This window comes from Pagrus major, chromosome 7 (genome assembly GCF_040436345.1).
Source record: "Pagrus major chromosome 7, Pma_NU_1.0".
In the NCBI taxonomy this organism is placed as follows: domain Eukaryota; kingdom Metazoa; phylum Chordata; class Actinopteri; order Spariformes; family Sparidae; genus Pagrus; species Pagrus major.
Window position 1 is genome coordinate 3954968 of NC_133221.1, and position 21055 is coordinate 3976022.

The following is a 21055-nucleotide window of genomic DNA, read 5'->3' on the forward strand; positions in this document are numbered from 1 at the left end:
GAAAGTAAAAGACAGGAAGAAGTAAGAGTTTGACTCGGAGCATCCATCTCTCTCTCACTGCTCCATTATCATTTATTTCTCTGTGTAATAAATATCTCCCCCTCTCATCCATCCATCCTCCCTCTCTCCCTCTCTCTCCCTCTCTCCCCCTCTCTGATTGTTCCATAAACAGTGATTGATCAGCGAAGGCAGCGGCTCACCGATCATCTCCTCCTCCATTCCTCTTTTCTTCTCTCCCTCCATTACCTTTTCTTCTCTCCCTTCATTACCTTTTCTTCACGCCATAAATCTCCTCACCTCACCTCTTCCCCTCCTTTTCCTCTCCCCCCCTCTCTCCCCATCTGCTCATCTTCACCTCTCTTTATCACCTCCTCACCCTTTTCTCCTCCCTCCTCATCTTCTCTTTTCAGGTTTCTATTTGACTCCTCAGTTTTGCCGTTGAGTTCCTGGTATCCCTTCTTCCTTTGCCTTTTCTCTTTCCTCTCTTAAGCCTTTTTCCCTTCAAGATTTTACTTTTGTTTCAGTTTCTTTCTTTCTTTCTTCATTTCCTTTTCTTTTTCCTTTTCCTCTTCAGTCTTGTTTCCCTTCCTTCTCCATCTCTTTTTTCTATCCTTTTCCTTTCTTCTTTCCTCGTTTTACTTTTGTTTCTGTTTTTTCCCATCCTTTCTTTCTTTCTGGTTCATTTCTTTACTTTTCTTTCCTCTTCAGTCTCGTTTCCCCTCCTTCTCCATCCCTCTTTTGTTTCCTTTTCCTTTCCTTCATTTTGATTTCCTTTTCTTTTCCCTTTTCTCTCCTTTGATCGGATTTTCTTTTTCTTCACTTCAGCTTCATTTCATTTCTCTTTCCCTTCTTTTTTCACTCTTTCAGTTTTGTATTTTCTCATGTTCTCTCTCTTCCAATCCCATTTCCTCATTTCCATTCTCTCCCTCACCTTCCTCCTTTTTATTCCCGTCCTTTCTTACTTTCCCTTCTTATCTCTGATCTCCCCTCCCTTTTCCCTCTTTTATATCACCTCCTCTGCTCTCCTTTTTTTATTTTCCTCTCCTCCTCTTTTTTCCACATTCTTGTTTCTTTCCTCCTCATTAACCTCTCGCGATTACTTTTCCTCTCCCTCTCCTCCCCTCTGCTCCTGTTTCCTCCTCGTTTTCTCCTTGAAGTCGTTACACAGCAGAGCGACGCCTCTGGATTTTGCAACTCCTGAATGACGGATGTGTGTGTGAGAGAGAGAGAGAGAGAGAGAGAGATTGAAGATCAAACTTGAGCCCTTGAGTTAAGTGATAACATCACCCGCTTCACACACACACACACACACACACACACACACACACACACACACACACACACACACACAAACAATTCCCAATTAAACACTTCAGCGCTCGGCGTGATCTTATCTGATCAGCAGCTCGGCAGCTTCGGCAGCAGCGATCAATGGTCGTTCACCTCTGTTGTACACACACACACACATGAATGCACACATTCAAATACACACAAACATCATGTCCTTCCTTGTGTCACTTTCACTCTCACGTTCTCCTTTTTGTATTTTTCTTTCTTCTTCTTTTCTTTCTCTTCCCTCACACATTATCTCCTAACCTTCTTCTTCTTCTTCTTCTTCTGTTTTTCTTTCCCTTCTGCTTTTTCTTCCTCTCATTTTTCTCTTTCTATCCTTCCTTTACACTCTCCCATAATCCTCCTCTCTCCGCGCTGGGTTTTTCTCAGCGTGGCGGTCTAAGTAGGTCGGTGTTGACAGCTGAGCTCTACACAGACAGAGAGGAGACATTATTTCTGCTCTGTGTGGGCTTCCATACAAACACTCACTCACTGTTTGTGGCTCAACCCTCGCTGCAGATCTATGGGCCGATCTAAATCCTCCAGAAAAAAAAAACCAGAGGATCCCGTGAACTGGATATCTGATCCACGCTTTGTAGTCCTCTTTGGCTCCACATCAGTCTGAACTCGGGTTGTGATATGCAGAATTCAGCCCAACAGGACCGGTCACAGCCTGTGAGGAGCTGAATGTATTTGTGTCACTAACAGGTTCACATCAGTAACACTTCCTGACCTCACGCTGCATCTGCATCCAGCATATCTGCTGCCAAACAGTGACCTCTGTGGCCGCTCGTGGTAATTACAGGTTAGCCAAACATTTAAATTATCTCCAATTTCTAAAAGTCTTTAGTAAACCACCGTTTTTGGACGCAGCAAAACCAAAAATATCGTCTTTTTTTCCACACATTTTTCTTCCTTGTTAAAACTTGCTGCTTACATTACCCACAATGCAACTCCACCAACAACAATTCAGTTATTCCAGTAAGTGAAATTATCCCGTAGTGTGAAATTTTCCTAAACTTAACCAAATCATAACTTTAACAGTCCAAATGTCAAAATATGTCAAACTATGTGAACTGTTTGTCAGCAAGCTTTATTTTGAAAGTCTTGTCTTGCATATGTATTATTGCTAACTCGTCCATGGAGCAATATTAAGAAGATGTGCACATAAAAACATGAATAGCAGGCTTTTATTTTGACGAACTGCTCGTACTTCTGTTTATTTAGGGCATTTTTGGAAAAATGATCAATTATTTAGTTTGGAAAATAAAACATTTAAACATCACTCAAGCAACAAATGGTTAATATACAGGATATACACCACTTTATTTGAACGACCACAAACATGATGAAGTCATAAAAAAGTCATGCTCAGTTAATCATGATTCAACCCAAGCGTGAGAATAAATATTGGCAGTGTACGTTTCTGAAAAACCACAGATATGTTGAACCTTTGCATTTCTTTATGTAGCAACTTTATGTTTCTTTAGGTTCAATGCTTTGCTTATGATCCAGTCAGGTTTAGGCACAGCGTCCACTGGGTCAGGGTTAAAATACCCGGCGTTGTTGTCACAAACAGCTGGAAATTGTCCTGAGACCTCCATAAAAACATTCAGTGGTTTCCACCATCACCACCCGGCATGAAAGTCAGGTCATAAACATTTAATGTGAACATGATGACACATGTTGTAGAAATGCGGTAGCCCGCGTATAACATGTATAAATGTGAAACGGATCAGTGGTTTGCAGAAATGTTAAGTGTTCTGGCGACCGGGCCGTCATGATTACATTTCTCTGAATACAACAGAACACACGTGCACTATGTGACTGGTCAGTTTCTTGGGGGGCTGTCCCTTTAACTGCAGACTTGAACAAGACAACAACATCTAATAACTCAGATATGATGATGATTAGTTGCTGCATTAATTGACGTGTTGTTCTTGCATCAAGGCAAGCGTGAAGTTCTGTTAGACGGACTCTTCACATGAAGTTTTAAATCTGTTGATGACATTGAATTAGAGATGAATTCTCAAAATCCTGATTCTCATCTTGATGATCCAGGAAATGAAGTTAAAAGTGTTTGAATGCAATCTGCTGGAAATAAACATTTATCTTTGAATTGGGTTTTACAGCACCACTTTAGTACTGTATGTTTATTTTCCTCCATGTGTAAATGGGCCTGTATGGGATTATAGTTGGCTGTGTGTGTGTGTTTTCCTGCTTGTGTGTATGCAGTGTACATAGATGTCTGTCGATGTGTGTGTGTGTGTGTGTGTGTGTGTGTGTGTGTGTGTGTGTGTGTGTGTGTGTGTGTGTGTGTGTGTGCTGCAGTGCCCACGGCTGTCCTGCGTGTATTCAATGTGTTTAATTTTGAGCTTTTTGACAGCTGCATTATTCACAGACTAGCAGGAGGTTGACTGTTCTAACCTCCATCCACCCACTGCAGGGGGCTTTTCATCTCTGCTGGGCGGGGGGTGGTGGTGGTGGTGGTGGTGGGGGACGACTGCTCACGCTCTGCCATGATGCCGACACAGTGACGTACGCCTGTGCGTCTCCGTAGCACCGCTGCACTTCTAAAGCTGCTTTGGGTTTAACAGTTTATAGGTAGACGTAAATCAGAAAGTGAGTTCTGCAGCCGAGTCCCAGTCCCACTAATTAAGACATCGTAGATTTGGATAATTTGTCTGAATTAAATTCTGTTGTTGTTGTTGTTGTTGTTTTGCTCACAGCACTCGATGTGTTCGGTGCACACAGGAGACACATCGTCGAGACAAAGTGAAACTTGAATCGATATAAACTGCTCCTCTCTCGTTCAAAGCTGATGTTAATTACTTGAAATATTCATGCATCCCTGTGGATCATCGGCTCTGGTCGATGTGTTTATCACAAAGTGTGTGATGGTGTGTCCCAACACCATATTTTACACTCAACACCTGGTCCCAATACTGGCCCTGCCACTGAGTCCTGCCCCTCCGCTTTGCATGTTCAGCCTTTGGGAGAAGGATGTCCCAGTTCTGGGATAGAGGGGTCAGGCAGAGTGTTCGGGCCTCCACACTTCAAACAGAGGGTTTTGAACAGAGGTGGCAAAAGTCCACACATCCTTTCCTCAAGTAGAAGTACAGATACTTAAAAAAAGACTCTGGTAAAAGTAGAATGACTGATTCAACTTCTTTACTCAAGTAAAAGTAATAAAGTACAGGCTCTGAAATGTACTCAATGTATGTACACATCCGTTTATGTGAACACCGTCAGTCTGAAGGGTCGTCATTTCATAGTGGGACATTTCAGCCTCTACGCCTTGTAAATCTGTTCTGAGGGATAAGTTTAAGCTATTCAGGAGCAATACAGCAGCTTTTATTATGGAGTCTTTGATGCACGACTGCAAATCATGACAAACAATATCTACCCTGCAGACTGACGTTAGCAGTGTACTTGTTTGGTCACTTGTCCAACAAGCTGTGGTGCAGGACAAGACGTGATAAGGAGGAGACTTGAGCAGGAAAGCTGATGTGGGTTCTTGTTCAGAGTCGGCTAACTTTCAGTTTAGCACCCGGCTAACTGGAATAGAGATAAAATGATTGAATCTTGCGGCTCTTCGAGACTTTTTCCAAATTTTTTTGGGCTGAATGATTCAAATTTTAATTGTAAATTGCAGCCACTGCTTTTACAATGTGAGCTTATGGGAAAAAGTCTTCTTAGGCCCCAGTGCATCAGGTGACATAATTACATGGCTTGGCCACTATAAAAGTGGATTTGAAATCCTGGTGCTCTTCCTGGGGGATTGATCCCCCCCTGCTCTAACACCACTGCCATCCAAACCACTTCCAATGCAATATGACACATATTATAGAAAACACACATACAGATTTGAACATATCCGGTTTGCAGAAACGTAAAATGACAGCTCAAACAGGATGTCATTTGTGCATCTTTACTACAAAACTTAATTGTAACTTCACAGCAGCAGCAGCAGCCCGAGCGTAGCATAAAATAACCCCCGAGCGAGCTGCTGGTCTGCTGGTCTGCTGGTCCACGTTACAAAGGCAGGAAGTCAAATGAAAAACATGGACATCGCCATCTTTCTTTATATATTTCTCACTTATTGCACAACAGCTCCGATGTGAGTCAACCAATCACAAGTGAGAAGCAGCACAATGTGTTTCATAAGAGACATTTGATCATGAGTGTGTATGTATGTACGCACTCACACACACACACACACACACACACACACACACACACACACACACACAGGCAATAAATGCCACTGATTGCTGGCGTGATAATGGGCAGGTTGAGAGTCTCTTCAGACAAGTGATGAAGGTTAAAGAGCTGTGTGTGTGTGTGTGTGTGTGTGTGTGTGTGTGTGTGTGTGTGTGTGTGTCTGCCTGCTGTTAACAGCTGAACAATTTGCAGGATATATAGAAAATTTGCTGTGCCTGTGAGTCAAGCTAATAGATCAGCCGCTCGTTAAAAGCCTGGTACCAATTTTTCGCAGTGGAGACTGACGAGGGGGCGGGTCAGAAACTCCAGTCGAGTCTTTGATCAACTGCAGGGGCGAGTTATTAATAAACGCTTGTTTTCTCCTCTTCCCCCCTCCCCCCGCTCTCCTTTTCTCTCGTCGATGGAGGATTTACAGTCGTGGCCTGACATCACCGTGATGTCACCGCCGTTAAGAGGCAGAGTTATGACATCAGAAAACATACGGAGAAGTCGTTAGTCTACTGAGTGGCGATATGAAAATTAATGGTCAGGAAATGATTGAGTGATTTAAGGTTAACAGGCCTCCTATCTGCCTCTGTTATCATCAGAGTTATTATTAGTCTCATTTGTTCCTTCAGGTAAACAAATCATTAATTACGACTGACGCTAAAATCTGTTTCCTGACCTTTCTTTATTGCCTCTCGCTGTGTTCGCTGATCAATTTCGACTCAATGAGCCGTAATGATGTGAGATCTGCAGCGCATTGATGTCATAGCGGTGACAATAATGATCGAACGCGTAAAAACAAAAATGCCCACAAGTCATTATTCAAATCTGCGTGTCAGACAGTCTGAGAGGAGGTTAATTATTAAAACATTTACAGCCACATGATGACGTCTTTTTTTTAAATTTTTAACCAGAACTGAGGAGTTTGATCATGTCACTGGCTCCTTTTTTGTCTTAGAATCGATTTTACGATCGTATTGATCATCTTTAAAGATCGTCGTGGCCTCCAGATTATATTTCAGACCCTTTAATCCCTTATGATCCTGTTCACACTGAGATCCTCGGACAGTTGTCTTCTGTCTCTTCTCGAGTCCACGCTGGAAACTTAAATGGACCAAGCTTTGCTATCAGAGGAAATAGGGCTGAGTCTCTAAAACAAACTTTTATCTGTATATTTTGTTGCTTAGTTGTGAGATTATATTTTATTGTTGTAGTTGGTCGAGCTAATTTTTATTTCTTTTGCATATAATTATTATTATTATGCCTCCACACTGGCGACAGCACCAGAATCATGTGTTCGGGTCCGTCTGTCCATTATTCGTCACATTTTTGGCCATAACTCAAGAATTAAGTCAGCAAGCATAATACAAGTTGACATACAGATGTCTAATAGGATAAAATGTTATGTTAAGTTATATTCTGCAAAAAATGTTCTGGTCATGATTCAACTTGACTGCTGCACAGAGGCTTTACAACCACGAGGTAGTAATGCTGGTTTTGATTATGGATTCATCTGGACTATTTTCTCCTTTAATCAGCTGATTGTTTTGTTTGTAAAACTTCTGAAAATAGAGATATAGAGCCTAAAGTTTGTTTCGTTCAAACAGATCTCCAAACCTCGAAAATACTTAAATGATGAATCAAAATGATTAAATTGAAAACCAAAAAAATGTGATATTCATAAAGCTAGAACCTTGGCATTGAGATATTTTTGTGATTATCAGAATATTCTCCAATTAATTATCTGCCAATCAACTAGTTGGCTTATTGTTTTAGCTGCACTTTGTACGTTTTGTGTGCATAAATGTGTAAAATAAAACAGTTGTAGTGAGTACAAAGTGTAAGGAGAAGAAATATTAAGGTACAAGTACCTCAGATTTGTACTTCAGCCGAGTACTTGAGTGAGTGAATGTATTTAGTTACATTCCAGTGCTTCATTCTCTGAAGTAATCCTGCAAGTTGTTTCATTTTTGGGGACACGCTTCCTGACTGGTCTGCGCTCATGTTGCTGCTACTTCTGGTGACTTCAGTTAAATTATACATTTCTGCCTCCTGTTTTTTTTTTCTGCTGTTCGCTGCGTTTCAGCCGCTGACCTGTAATATTCACTTAAAAGAGGTTTAAATGAAGTGTGTGTAACAGTTTAATTTCTCTGTGTGTGAGTCTCTCTCCTTGGGTTCATTCTTGGCTCACCATCACACTTGGCAGCAATTCTCTAAGACTACACACACACACACACACACCGCACACACACACACACACCACACACACACAAGCTCTTTCTACAAATGCTCAGGGTCTCAGCGGTCCAACTGTGGCCTTGCAGATAGTAGAGTTTCTGGCGGAGAGCAGAGGCAAAGAGAGAAGGACCAGTGGGAGGAGAGAGGGAAGAGGATAAAGAGGAGTAGAAAGAACACAGGGGAGGAGAAAAGAGGAGTAATGGAGGTAGGTAGGAGTAGAGGAGGAGAGGATTCATATAGATTTGATAGATTGGAAGCTGGAGGCAGAGAGAACGCCTGAGGGAAGAGCAAAATAAATTGGATGGAGAGAGGGAGAGAAAGAAATGAGAGAGAAAGACAATAGCTGCATGAAATTGGATTGAGAGAGAAACAAAATGAGAGATAACAAGCTGAGCAAAGGAGGCAGAAAAAGAGGGAAAGAGACACAAAAAGAGAGCGATGAAGATGGATCGAGAGAGAAAACGCTGAAGGAAAGGTGGAGGATGAAAGAGACACGAGTGAGATGAGAAGTGAGAGAGAAAAGAGCAAGAAAACAGATGAATTGCAAGAAGGCAGAAAAGAAACAGAAAAGAGATGATGAGGGAAGAAACGCGATGCTAGCAGCTCTGAAAGTGATGATTTGAGCTAAATGCTAACCTTAGCATAGTATGTTTACCATAGATGAGAGCAGGAACTATTCCTAAACACAGGCTGTGTTGTTCTTGACAGTGAAAGAAGATATCTGTGTTTTCTGCAGAGAGTTTGAAAATGGTAAACATGGAAACTGGCCAGTCTGTGGGAAACACTGTCAGTTAGTGATGTGACTGAGTAAATGACGTGTGCTGATTGTACCTATAAATCCAAGCCAATCAGAAGAGTATCTGTGATGGTGTAACTACAGTTTTTACTGTGAAAAATCATGGTTCAGCCATAAAACACTTGCTTTTTGAATGGAGTTTGGTTTAACGGTCTGTTCACTGGAAAGACCCCCCAGGAGCAGAGGAAGTTTTTACATTAATAATTCATAAATTGAGCTGAATAATGAACCTTCTAAACAGCATAAAGGAATATAATTAGTTTACAGTAACGTCTCTTTGGACAAAATAAAATGTCTTAACGACAGAAATACATTACCTGGACAAGGTCGTCACAGTCATCAACTCCCGTTTCTTAATTTTTTTTCCGTATGATGACGCCGATTGTAGATTGACAAGATTGACAGCACAACATAATTGTTTGCCTGACTAGCCACAGGATTTGGGCTCCTAAAAATCAATACGTTATTCTTACTTCATGCTATTTAATTAGCAAAGACCTCAACATTTCCATTTACAGCCAGTCAAAGTGGGCATCTGCCTTTACTCCCAAAAAGGGGCGGGGTCACGATGCAAGCGCAAAGTACCCGGATGGGCTGCTCTTATCTATGATCACTGTCTTAGTTTAGCATGTTAGCATGCTACTATTGATGACATTAGTTCTGTGGGTATCTTATTGAAAGTTTTGAACAGATTCTTAAATCATCCTGAAGGTAACACGTCTGCGACGCCAAACCATCAAACAGTCGTCGAGTTATTTCAGTCTGAACCAAAGTGGTGGACCCACTGACCCACCAACACCGCCTACACAAAGGAACAAAGGCAGCAGGAAAGGGCAAGACGGTGACCGATAAATGAAGAGATCAGATATAAAAGAGATAAAAGGACAGAGAGAGACAGAGACACAGAGACAGAGACAGAAGAATAGGAGCATTACAGAGGTGGAGATGGAGAGAGAGACAGAGAGACATAGAGATTGAATGGAAGAGTGCCAGCAGTGCTTGGACAGCAAATAATTTGCAGAGCTACAGATTTCCAGGCTGCATCGTTGGCCTCCCTGCCTGTCTGTCAGTGTGTGTGTGTGTGTGTGTGTGCATGTGAGACATTTCAAATGTGTGTTTAGGTGTGTGTGTGTGTGTGTGTGTGTCAACTACATACACATGTGTATCCATGCTTGTCTGTATTTTGCAGGCTTGAACATCATCATATATGCTGACGTGTGTGTGTGTGTGTGTGTGTGTGTGTGTGTGTGTGTGTGTGTGTGTGCGTGCACTGTGGGTTATTTTTACCCCTCTATTTAAAATCTGCTTGGGGATGCAGAAGCACAGGAAGTGAGTGTCGTCTCACTTTTCCTCCAGCGAGCTTCATTTCTCCTCCACAACCTGTCTGTCCTGTTGTACCACTACAACTATCTGCCATCCTCTTCTCCCATGATGCATCAGTCCTTCCTGGTGTTATTCTGAGAACATAGTAATTGATGTTTTTCCGGGACTATCATTAAATTAAATTTACGAAACAGCGATGAAAACTGCAGACCTTGTGGTTGAGCGGGTTTTAGAAGTTTTGCACTTGTTATTTTCCATTTCTTTTCAGCTTTCTGTTTCTGTTTGGTTAAATCTAAGAAGACATGGTTTGGGTTCAAATAGATCCTTTCACAATGTTGCACACAAGCTTGGAAAGGTAACTTCTCCCATGTTTGTTTTCTTTACCGGTCTACTTCCCCGAGTCGCAAAGCTATCCATTAAAGCGTGATTGGTCGGTTGCAGTGATGGTCCTGGTTGTGTCAGAAACACCATCACCGCTGATGTCAGTGCACTTGATGACCCGTCATCAAAGACCATTACCTCATTGGAGTTAGAAGCAATTTTCCTTTTTCGTTTCCTTTTCTATTTGAAGGGATTTTTAGAGACCTGAAGAGATGAACGAATGCAGTGTTTGAAAATAATTTAGTGTTTTTCTAGCAGATGTCTTTAGTCATTGTCATTTAATAGCTTCTCAAAAATGTCATAAAAAACCTGCAGGTACAGTGAGAATTTCAATCTGTTTCAACAAGTTTAGTTGAATGTTAATGTCTTGAAGAAAGAATGAGGAAAAATGAAACTTTTTAACACTTGAAACAAATTGATTTACAGTGGAGAAACTTGAAATATTCTGACTGACTGACTTGTTTTGAACTGTAACGCATCAATTTACAAGCAGAAATGAAGCATATTTTGCAGTGATTCTGTGAACCTGCAGGTTAATCTTGGTGACCCTTGGTGGGATCCAACATAACTGAAAAAACAAATAAAATAAAGATTTGTTTTCCACTTTCGTACGTACATGCAACATATAACCATTTGTTATCATTAATTGGTGGTAACTTATCTAATACAAGAAAACACTGGTCACAAATCTACAGCAAGCGTTGTGTCACTTGTTCACCGTCAGCCTGAAACAACACTTGCCTTCTAACACTTTTCCCCAAGTCATAATACCTGTGTTTCCAAACAGCTACCTTGTGTTTTTCTATCAAAGTCGACTCCTGGTCCTCACCGACAGCAGTGTGTTTTTAATGCAGACCTCATGCTGCACCGGCAGGAGAGAGAGCAGCCCTGCCCTCCTCCCCTCACATCAATATTTTGTCAAAAAACACAAAGCTACTCTCCATCGTGTACCGGTTGACCCGCTGCAACCTGGTGACCAACACCAAAAAAACATCAAAATAAAAGCACATCAGAGTTGAACGGTGACAGCTAAGGGCAGCGATGTTTCCCTGGAGAAACACAAAACACTCTGTGGTGTTTTTTTACCTCCCAGGAGAGCAGCGTGGTTCATATTTTCTCCTGGAGGCTGTCATTTAGATTGTTACACTGTTATACCTGTTTGTGTTTACACCAGTGAAACTGAGCGTTTTCAGCATTATTGATGTATCTCATATACAAACCCCTCAGTGTAAAGAAAAAGCCTCAAGGCTTCTGTTCATCCTGTTGTTTTTACTTTTGAATAAATGATGACTCCCTATATGTACAAGTATACTTTTTATGGAAGTGTGCACACGTTATGTTACTGGGAAAAGAGAAGATATAAATCTGCAACATAAGAAGAAAAATATCCTTTATTTAAGCAGGTAAAAGCCTCACTGACATTAAACTCTCAATATCAAGACTGAAATGCACGAGCAGATACAATCATAAAGAACAAGCACACTGACCAAGAGTGCTATTCGTATAAGGGAAACTCCTTATCATAAGTAAAAAGTAGTTTAAAAACTTTTGTTGCTCCCAAGGAAAAACAAACATTTTCCATTGCACCCATTTGTCCAATAAAACAAACTCATATTCCTCTGTTGAGCTCACACTCTCTGCTGTCTTTAGTCCAGTGACTTCCGGCCCTGTCCGTGGTGCTGAAGCTGCAGGGGTTTTGCCCTGAATAGTCAGTCTTTCTAGCCTTACACTGAACAACAAAACAAATCCCCAACCCTAACACAACACAAACATATTAAGGGCACAAAACTCAAGACAAAGTGTGTATTTGCAGAACGAGGCACCTTTTGTTATAATGGACTGTAGGACAAATGGGATTTCAATCCAGTGAGACATTTTTTAGACTTTTGGACAGTGCTCCATGTGATTGTTTCCTTAAGATGCATATTTCCAGAGGCTTTTCACTTCGATCACCTGTTGCAGATTGCCATCATTTTGAGATATGTTTGCAAAATTAGATATTTGTTTAAAACAATGCACTACAACGGAAAATGAACAATGAACAATGTGCAGGATTCGACTATATGCTGATGATTAACCACTATTCTCAACCTGTTTCTGTTTCTCGCCCTCAGGTACATCCACGCCCTCTACCTGGGCGCCCAGAGCCGTTGGCACAGCAACGGGCCCCGTCGCCACTTCCACTGGCGACTTATGTTTGAGAGCGCTGACATCACCATGCTCCGCCTCCTGGAAGCCTTCCTGAAGTCGGCTCCGCAGCTCGTCCTCCAGCTGAGCATCATGATCCACGGGAACGACGTCCTCCCTCTGCAGGGTGAGCGACAAGTGTGACACGTCAGGGAGAGCAGTTAGTAAAGTTTGATTGATGAGATAAAACTGTATCTCACCAAGTTAATCACTAGAATTTTGGGACACAGCAATGTCCCTATAATGACGTCAGATCAGCTAATCTAGCTCAGATTGTTTAAAACACTTTATGTGGAGGTTCAAATCCTGAAATGTTGTAATAATCCATCATTGCAAACTAAAACTGTGTGTTAGCACAGTTGAGCAGTCCGATTTCTTTTCAGTGATGTCACCATGTTTCCAGATTGAAGCAGTGAAAGGTTTTTTTCAGGAAAATGTTCCTATTACTGATGAAAATTATGAAAATGAGAGCAAGTTGTAATAAGACTGAATTATCCTTTCAGAAAACTGATGGTTATCTCCTTTATTGGACTTACTTTATTAGATTTTATCTGCCATTTCTGATCGCTACAAAGGCTTCTGCAGCGAGGGAGAGTAAGGTTTAATGAATGGAGTGTGTGTGTGTGTGTGTGTGTGTGTGTGTGTGTGAGAGAGAGAGAGAGAGAGAGAGAGAGAGAGAGAGAGAGAGAGAGAGAGGACAGATATCAGTAGGAGACTCTATGCTTTATTCATGTGCCTCTTACAAGAAGCAGATTGGCCTTTGATGAATAAAACAAAACATACTCTCTCTCACACACACACACTCTCACTCTCTCTCTCTTTCTCACCCTCAGATGCACACACACACACACACACACACACACACACACACACACACACACTGTACACTCTCAGCATTCACACACACCTGGCAGTGCAGAAGTCAAGTGTCAGACACATATCTGAATCGTACAAAACACACAGTCCCAGAACACACACGAAACCTACAAAAACACACAGAAAAGCTCAAACTAAGTGATGTGGATTCCCAAATTTATAAATTATTCCCCCGTTACATTCTAGGAGGAGACGCTGACTGATCATACCAGCTCAGTGTAGCACGGCAGCAGTGCTGGTCATCAGAGCACCTGGCATGACGTCTACTACGGCAGATGGAAGTTTAAAAAAAAAAAAAAAAACATGATTCCCACAACTTTTGAAACATCAAATTCAAGGACTGTTCCCAGACCTTTCCAGGCCTAATTTCCTTAAATACAAGGACACATAATGGCATACTTTTGAGACACATATTTAGGTTAATTACTGTTACAACACTGAGAATTTCTAAAAATAATAACTAGCAGGCTTTGAAATAACAGCTCCCTTACTGAAAATTCAGTCATTATCTAGTCACCTCCATGTGTTTGTAGTCCAATAAACAAGCTTGTGCACCCACTTCCGACAGGGTGTGCGCTAACGCTTTTAGCTTAGCACCTACAGTGAAGATTTCAGCTTAAAAAAAAGGTGTAAGTAATGTCTTATCAAATCAATTTTGGCTTCGAGAGTATTAGATTATGCCAGATGAGCTGTATGGAGCCATTTTAGGTTATTTTTTTCAGTTGTTCAGAGAATACTGCGACACTACTTCGCTGTGAAGCTCCAACAGTGTTTTGTGGACTGTGAAACTTTCTATGACATGGGGCCAGAACTGGTCCATGAACGTTACTTAACATTAGTTTTCTCTCTTGCTTGCCACAAACTGTATTATTTGACTTTAACCACTCGTGCACACACTTTCTCGAGGCAGGTGGCATGTAAAACAACGACGCAAGTACAGGAGACACATGTAGACAGCAGAACATATAGCCTATTTACTTACATTAAATTCAAAGAAAGAACTTCAATTTCTTGAACAAACTATATAAATTCAGGCACTTTCAATGATCCATGTCTGTTTTCAAAAACTTTAGAGACCCTGATTTTTTCCCCCACGTGGGAACTTTAAAAACGTGTCATTTGGGTGTAATTACTCTTTAAACAAACATATTTCTACTTCTACACTTGTGTGGATCTTCACTGACATTGTACATTTCCTCTCTGCTTACCTTAACCTATAAATAACTCTAGTGTTAACCCTAAACCATGTCGTAGACCTCAGACTGTCCTGTGAAGAAGTGAGGATCAGATAAAATGTCCTCACTTAGCAAGCTGTCCGCTTTCTCTCTCCAGGTCCTCACACAGATACAACTACCAGTACACACACACACACACACACACACACATCGTCTATGTTGGCAGCCTACCATCTGTTAATAGGCATTATACATTATACAGTACAGACTCTCCCACACTGCCTAAATCACCTGAGTGCTGATATGGCACACTGATCAATCCATTAACCAATCAATCAATTTAAACAACTATTGGCACTGGCAATTAATCATTTAAGTCATCTGTTAAGTACAAATCCCCAAACACTCGTTGGTTCCAGTTTCTCCAAATGCTGGGATTTACCGAACATGCCAAACATAACAAACTGCATCTGTCTCCTTCTACCCATAATCCCCTTTGTTTTGGGGTTATTTCTTGTATAGCTGCTTTGGTTTGTTTCCTTAAGCTGCTTTCCAGGAAGCTTATTGTGTCATTGTATTAACTTGTAAACTCAGGAATATAAAAAGAGAAATATATCAATTAAACAATGTTGTATTTAAACATCCTGAGAAACTCCTCAGACATCTCCTACAGCTTAATCCACTTCTTTATTGCACTCATTGGGGACACAATATTTTGTAGGACAGAATGTAGTATTGGCAAAGTAATTACTTGCTTAAGAGACTAACTTCTGGGGCTTTAAGGACGACAACAACATGAAACCGCAGGAGTGAATTATGCAATGTTTTGGTACCATGAACATACTAATACAGATAGATAACAGAGAAGCAGATTATGCTGCATGCAGAGTATTCTGTGTTGTTTTGTCTTGTGTTTCTTTTGTGTAAAATAGAGAGCTTCAGTATTTAGAATAAGGCTCCATGAATTTTTTTATTAAATAAAAGTCACAAAAATGCTTTAAAACAAAGAGCCAAAGCACAATGAAATACGGAATAAAACAAGGCCTTAAACTATGGAGGTTTGAATTGACTGGACAAAATGGGAAAAATAAGTGTGAGTGTAAATTAAACTGATTAAAATCAGGGTGAGCTTTATGATGAAACAGTGGTTTCGTAGGTGATGTAAAAGAGGAACCAGACACAGATCTGGTCCTAACTCCTAAGTCAGTCTTTGTGAAGGGCAGTCTTTCGAATGGACTTTACATCAGTTGCAGCCAGCATAACTGTCAAACTGTCAAAAAATGTAGCATAACAAGATCAGTGGGCTTTATTGTAAGGAATAGCTGTTTGTCATCAGCATAACAAAATAAATGGAATAAAATGGCGCCAAAAAATAGCCAAGAATAAAACAGGAATTGACTCTTAAGGCACCCCAAATCTAATTTTGGCCAAGGAAGGGACCTGTTCACCTATTCAAACAGACTTTTACTTTCTTTTTTTCTGCCAGAAACCCTTACTCGGTGTCTCACCCTGTCAACAAGAATGCGGTGGTCTATCATGTCCAAGGTTGAACTTATATGCACAGTAATAGGAGTACAAGTCAGCATCTGCAAGGTCATTGGTTACCATCAGGACTGCCGATGATGTCAGCTGCACCTGTCTAAATTTAAGTTGACTCCAGCAGCTGATTGCCATTCAGGCCACTACAAATTGTTTGCTACCAAAACGTCTTATATAAAAGTATTAAAAAAAGTTTATAATCCAGCAAGTTCTCTCCGTGAAATAACGTAGATCTAGAAGCTCTTAAAAAGTCGTCCCAGCTCTTTCTCTGCTCAAATTTTAATGCCCTCTCAGTGTGATTCATGGCTAATTTGAGACAAGACTGCATGATTAACACACATGAATGTTTAATGTGTTAAACTGTGCTCAGGGCCGCTCGCTGCAGGCTCCACAGTTACGTGTGCAGGCTAATCATCATTTGACTTCAGTAGGAACTGGTTCAGGAAAAAATTCTTATTCAGTGTGTTTGTAGCTAATAGTTTTCTATGCTGTGGTGGTATTCTATATTTATTATATATTTACCACTGGTAAGTCATTTTAACATGCTAGACCAGCATTTTAGCATCAATTGAGTAATCATTCATTCATTTTGATACATTATGCCAGCTATTAATTGCACTAAAAGATAGCTGAGGTCATTTTCCCGTTGTGTGATTTTGGCAGTTGTCCAGGAAAAGATGTGTTGATGAATATCTGTCAACTTTAGTACTTGTGGTTAAAATTGATATCTGATAAGATGTTTTTGATGACCTCCCAACCTTTTCTTTTTCATCATTTATAATTTAATAACTGAGAGTCATGAATCAGCCAACTCATTTTGTAATATTAAAACACAACATAACATTTAGATGATTTGTGATTGATGATGATGGACAAAATGTTTGTGGTGGTGTCACCATTTGTAAACTATCTCAAACATTTGATTTAAAAAAATGTTTCTGACCACATTTCCAAGTCTTCATTTGGGTTTGGAGTTTGGTCAGTTGTTATGGTTGTTGTGCCGTTGTTCAAAGCTCCGAGAAAAGTGGTAGGCAGAGGGTTTTTTTCTTCTGTCATAGTACTGTTTTCAATGTTGATAATGAACTTGCATGTTATACCATAAATATATATATAAATATATATGATATATATATAAATATATCCGTAGTATTTGTGTGAATTTAACGTTGAAGACTTTTGTGCACAACATGAAAGTATTAAAGTGAGAAATATTGGTTTGATTTTATGCTTTTCTGCCATTTATCTCCTTTTCCTACTTTAATCAATTCCCTTTCCTTAGCCAAATGTCTTTCTCTTTGTGTCTCTTCCTTCCCAACCTCACATACATATTTTTTTCTCTCTCTCTCTCTTCATCTGTCTCTCCAGGTCTCTCGGCCTCGGCCTCCCTGGTCTCTTTGGCCTGGATGATCGCCTCCTACCAGAAGGTTCTGCGAGACTCCCGCGACGACAAGCTGCCCATGTCCTACAAGGCCGTCATCACCCAGATGCTGTGGCACTTCTTCACCATCGGGGCGAGAACTGTGGCCTTTGCCCTCTTCGCCTCTGTCTTCCAGCTCTACTTTGGCATATTCATCGTCAGCCACTGGTGCGCCATATGTGACCTGATGCAAAGGCTCTGCTTTTATAATGAGAAGATTAGCATTTGACACTGTAGGAATGTATTAAGTATCTAGACAAAACACCACATCCTTTCTCTTAATTCAAGTCACCAGAAAATAAGTTTTCTTTAAGTTATTCCCCAACCATTGATTGTGTCAGTCATCTTGTATCTCAGCAGCAGGTTCCTCGACAGAAATGGATCATACATTATTCAGTTGCCTCCAAAGTTAGAGCCTTAAGAAAGTCAAACAACAATTAATTCCCCTACATAATACTGTAAACAGCAGTGCATTTCAGTAAACAGCTTTCCTTAACAGCCTAAATAGTAAGTAAACACTGTAAAAGTATCCTCTTTTACCATAAGCCCTTTAATCAGCTCATTTTTTGCTCATTAACCGCATTAAATCACAACATTGGGGTTAAAACAAAACAGCTTTCTCTGCACTTTGCACGTTCTTTCCCTCAAGGAGGAACGCTTACTGTAGCAGGGGCTAATTTACAAATTTCCTCCCCCATTCTTTGTGATTATTTATACATTTATTTGGTTCTGAAATAATGCGGGCTTCTGTGAGTGGAGATTTTATATCAGTGTATTATCTTGTGCAAGGTGTCATGAATTTGTTCTCTTTATAAACAGATCCTAAGATTAAAAATATATTTATTAGTTTTTTAAAACATACACAGTGTTAGCGTCAATGTGTGGGAAAAAAATGCATTTAAGTATACCATTCAGATATCTAAATCTAAATATATAAAGACACATATTAAAATTAAATATACATAAATGAAATGTATGTCAAAGGGCTACACTTTTCCAATAAAATGATTTTTTCCAATAAATACCAAAATATACAGGATGGTGGTTTAGAAATCATTAAAAGTATGTGTGTGGTGTTTTCTTTTAGAAAATAGAAAATGCCCAGTCATTATTGTCAAGTCCTTTTTAAAGCTGTCCATCTTTTATACCACATTAATACCAGACATCACAGAATTCATTAAACTGTAACTAACAGTATAACTTTTTTCAGGTGTGTCATGACCTTCTGGATCATCCAAGGTGAAACCGACTTCTGCATGTCCAAGTGGGAGGAAATCATCTACAACATGGTCGTAGGCATAATCTACATCTTCTGCTGGTTCAATGTCAAGGAGGGCCCCAGCCGCTTCCGTATGACCGTCTACTACTCCGTGACTCTGGCTGAGAATGTGGCGCTGACCGCCGCCTGGTACACCTACCGTGGCCCGCAAACCTCCGACTCCTACGCCCTGGTGGTGGTGTGCCTGGTCGCCTGCAGCTTCGCCCTGGGAACCTTCTTCATGTTGGTGTACTACTGCTGGCTGCACCCCGACGGGCCCGTTCTGGGCTCACAGTGGAGAGGATGTGTGGATGAGGGCGTGGTGGGTGCAGGAGGGGTGGCAGGAGTGATTGATGCTTGTCTCACTCCATCCCAAGGGTCCCAAACAGACATGGTCATTACCAGTCCTCCGAGAACTCTCCCCAGGACTAAAGACACGGGAGAGCCGGTTCCAGGGGAGCGAGACAGGGACAGAGACAGGGACAGTTGCCTGCCTGTCTTCCAGGTTCGTCCCTCCCCGTCCTCCTCTCCTGCACTCCTTCACAGGACCTCTTCCTCGTCCCGTGCGCAGGAGGGCCCCGTGATCCGGATCGACCTCCCGAGAAAGCGATACCCGGCCTGGGATGCGCACTTTATCGACCGGCGACTCCGCAAGACCATTCTGCTTCTGGAGACCACATCAGCCGTCAGCCCCAGGATACAGTATAGGAGTAGCATGATGGGCAGCAAAGAGGTATTAGAATATGAGACAACTGTCTAAGCCGACAGGGGCTCTAAGACTTAAAAGTGCAGTCTGGGACCAAGGCTCAGCCTGAGACCAGTTCTCATCCCAGGACTACCGTCGCCAGGAGGAGCATGGAAAGGAGACAAAGAGTGTCAGACAACTCTTTTTAAGAAAAAAAGGTTGTCAAAACTTGATTGTAAAATGTAAAGCGCAATCTGGGACCAAGGCTCTCCCATTACGGCACAGTCCGGGAGTAAGTAGCATGAATGAGCCGTGGGAAGTAAAAGGAGTAACACTGAACTGGGATAATCTTCATCTTTTCTAAAAGCTTGGAGGTGAGAAATTTAATCTCTCATCCTGGGACCAAGGAGTGATAGATTTAGTTTCATCCTGCATGGCCAGAACAGGATGTAAAAGGATTTGGGAGCAATGAAGTTGCGGAGATAATTGTGAAACAGTCTGCTGCATGAACTTGAGCCTCGGACCCCGGAGACAACAGAGACTTACTGGGGAACTGGTAGACACTGGTTGCCAGAGTTTGCACAGGACATGCAATCATTTTGGTTTGGTAGCAGATTAGACACTGACAGGAAAGCCATCTAAAAAGTATTGCTCAAGTGATCAAAAGACAACTAGACTATTCGGTTAAATCTGGGCTAAATTTGGTCGAGAAAAAATATCCAGTTCTGGTTAGAAATCTAGGTTACATATAATAGATTAGATATGTTTTTGAACAGCACTTAATTGAGTATATTTAAATATATATTTCAGTGAATAAATATACTTAAAATGTGAATGAAACAATGACTATAATGTAGATGTCTCACTTTTCAACCACAGTTAGTCCAGTTTTAACCAAGATGCCTCCAAAATCACCTCACTCTTAAGCTGCCAGAGAGGATTTTTCATTTTTTATACCGTCATGCGTCCAAAAGGTTGCATGTCCCTCTGAAACTTTGGTAACTATCCTTTAATCTTACTGTTCATGGGGTCTAAAGAGAAATGCAGTCTCATACGTTGGGCTCCAGTCTCATGAGAACACAAGGACCCATGAAAAGTAGGCTGTTGAATCTCACAGTTTAGGTCCAGGTGGATTATAAAATGTAGGCCTGAGATACAAGTGAAAACAGTCACCCATCCATATGTGATACAAAGGCAGCCATAGCAAAAGTCCCGCTTTTTACATCCCAGCTGCAGTGTCACCCCCAACCTGAGAAATGTACAATCCATCAGGACTGGATGTAAGGATGTAGAGTGGACGACTTCTGCGATGGCTACCATCATATGGCATGCTGTCACTCACCACAAACAGGCCTGTGATGTACAGTTGAACAAATACAGATGTCAGATATAAGCTATTATAATAAGCTGTAGTTAGGTGATGAATGACTGTTGGGTGAAGACGCTTCATTTACTCGTAAGAGTCTAAATGTTGTCCACTTTTCTTGGAACACATACCATGTCGGAGTACGAAGGGCGCCATGAGCAACCTCATTAAGCTATGAAACATTTTCCAGTGACGAGAAATGTCTTTTCATCATGTCAACAGATCTGAAAGTATCCTAGAACGATTTGTTGGAAAGTGAAAACACTATAAAGC

At 41.1% G+C, this 21055-nt stretch overlaps 1 protein-coding gene across 1 annotated transcript in view; it reads left to right on the plus strand.

Moving 5' to 3' along the window:
* LOC141000135 (XK-related protein 7-like) overlaps positions 1-19491 on the plus strand; it is a 68699-nt gene extending 49208 nt beyond the window's left edge. Inside the window, exons 2-5 of the mRNA XM_073470765.1 lie at positions 12394-12593; positions 17422-17641; positions 18684-19057; positions 19109-19491. Coding sequence (XP_073326866.1) covers positions 12394-12593; positions 17422-17641; positions 18684-19057; positions 19109-19491 — 1177 coding nt within the window. The remainder of the gene's footprint in view (positions 1-12393; positions 12594-17421; positions 17642-18683; positions 19058-19108) is intronic.
* Positions 19492-21055: the final 1564 nt, after the last annotated feature.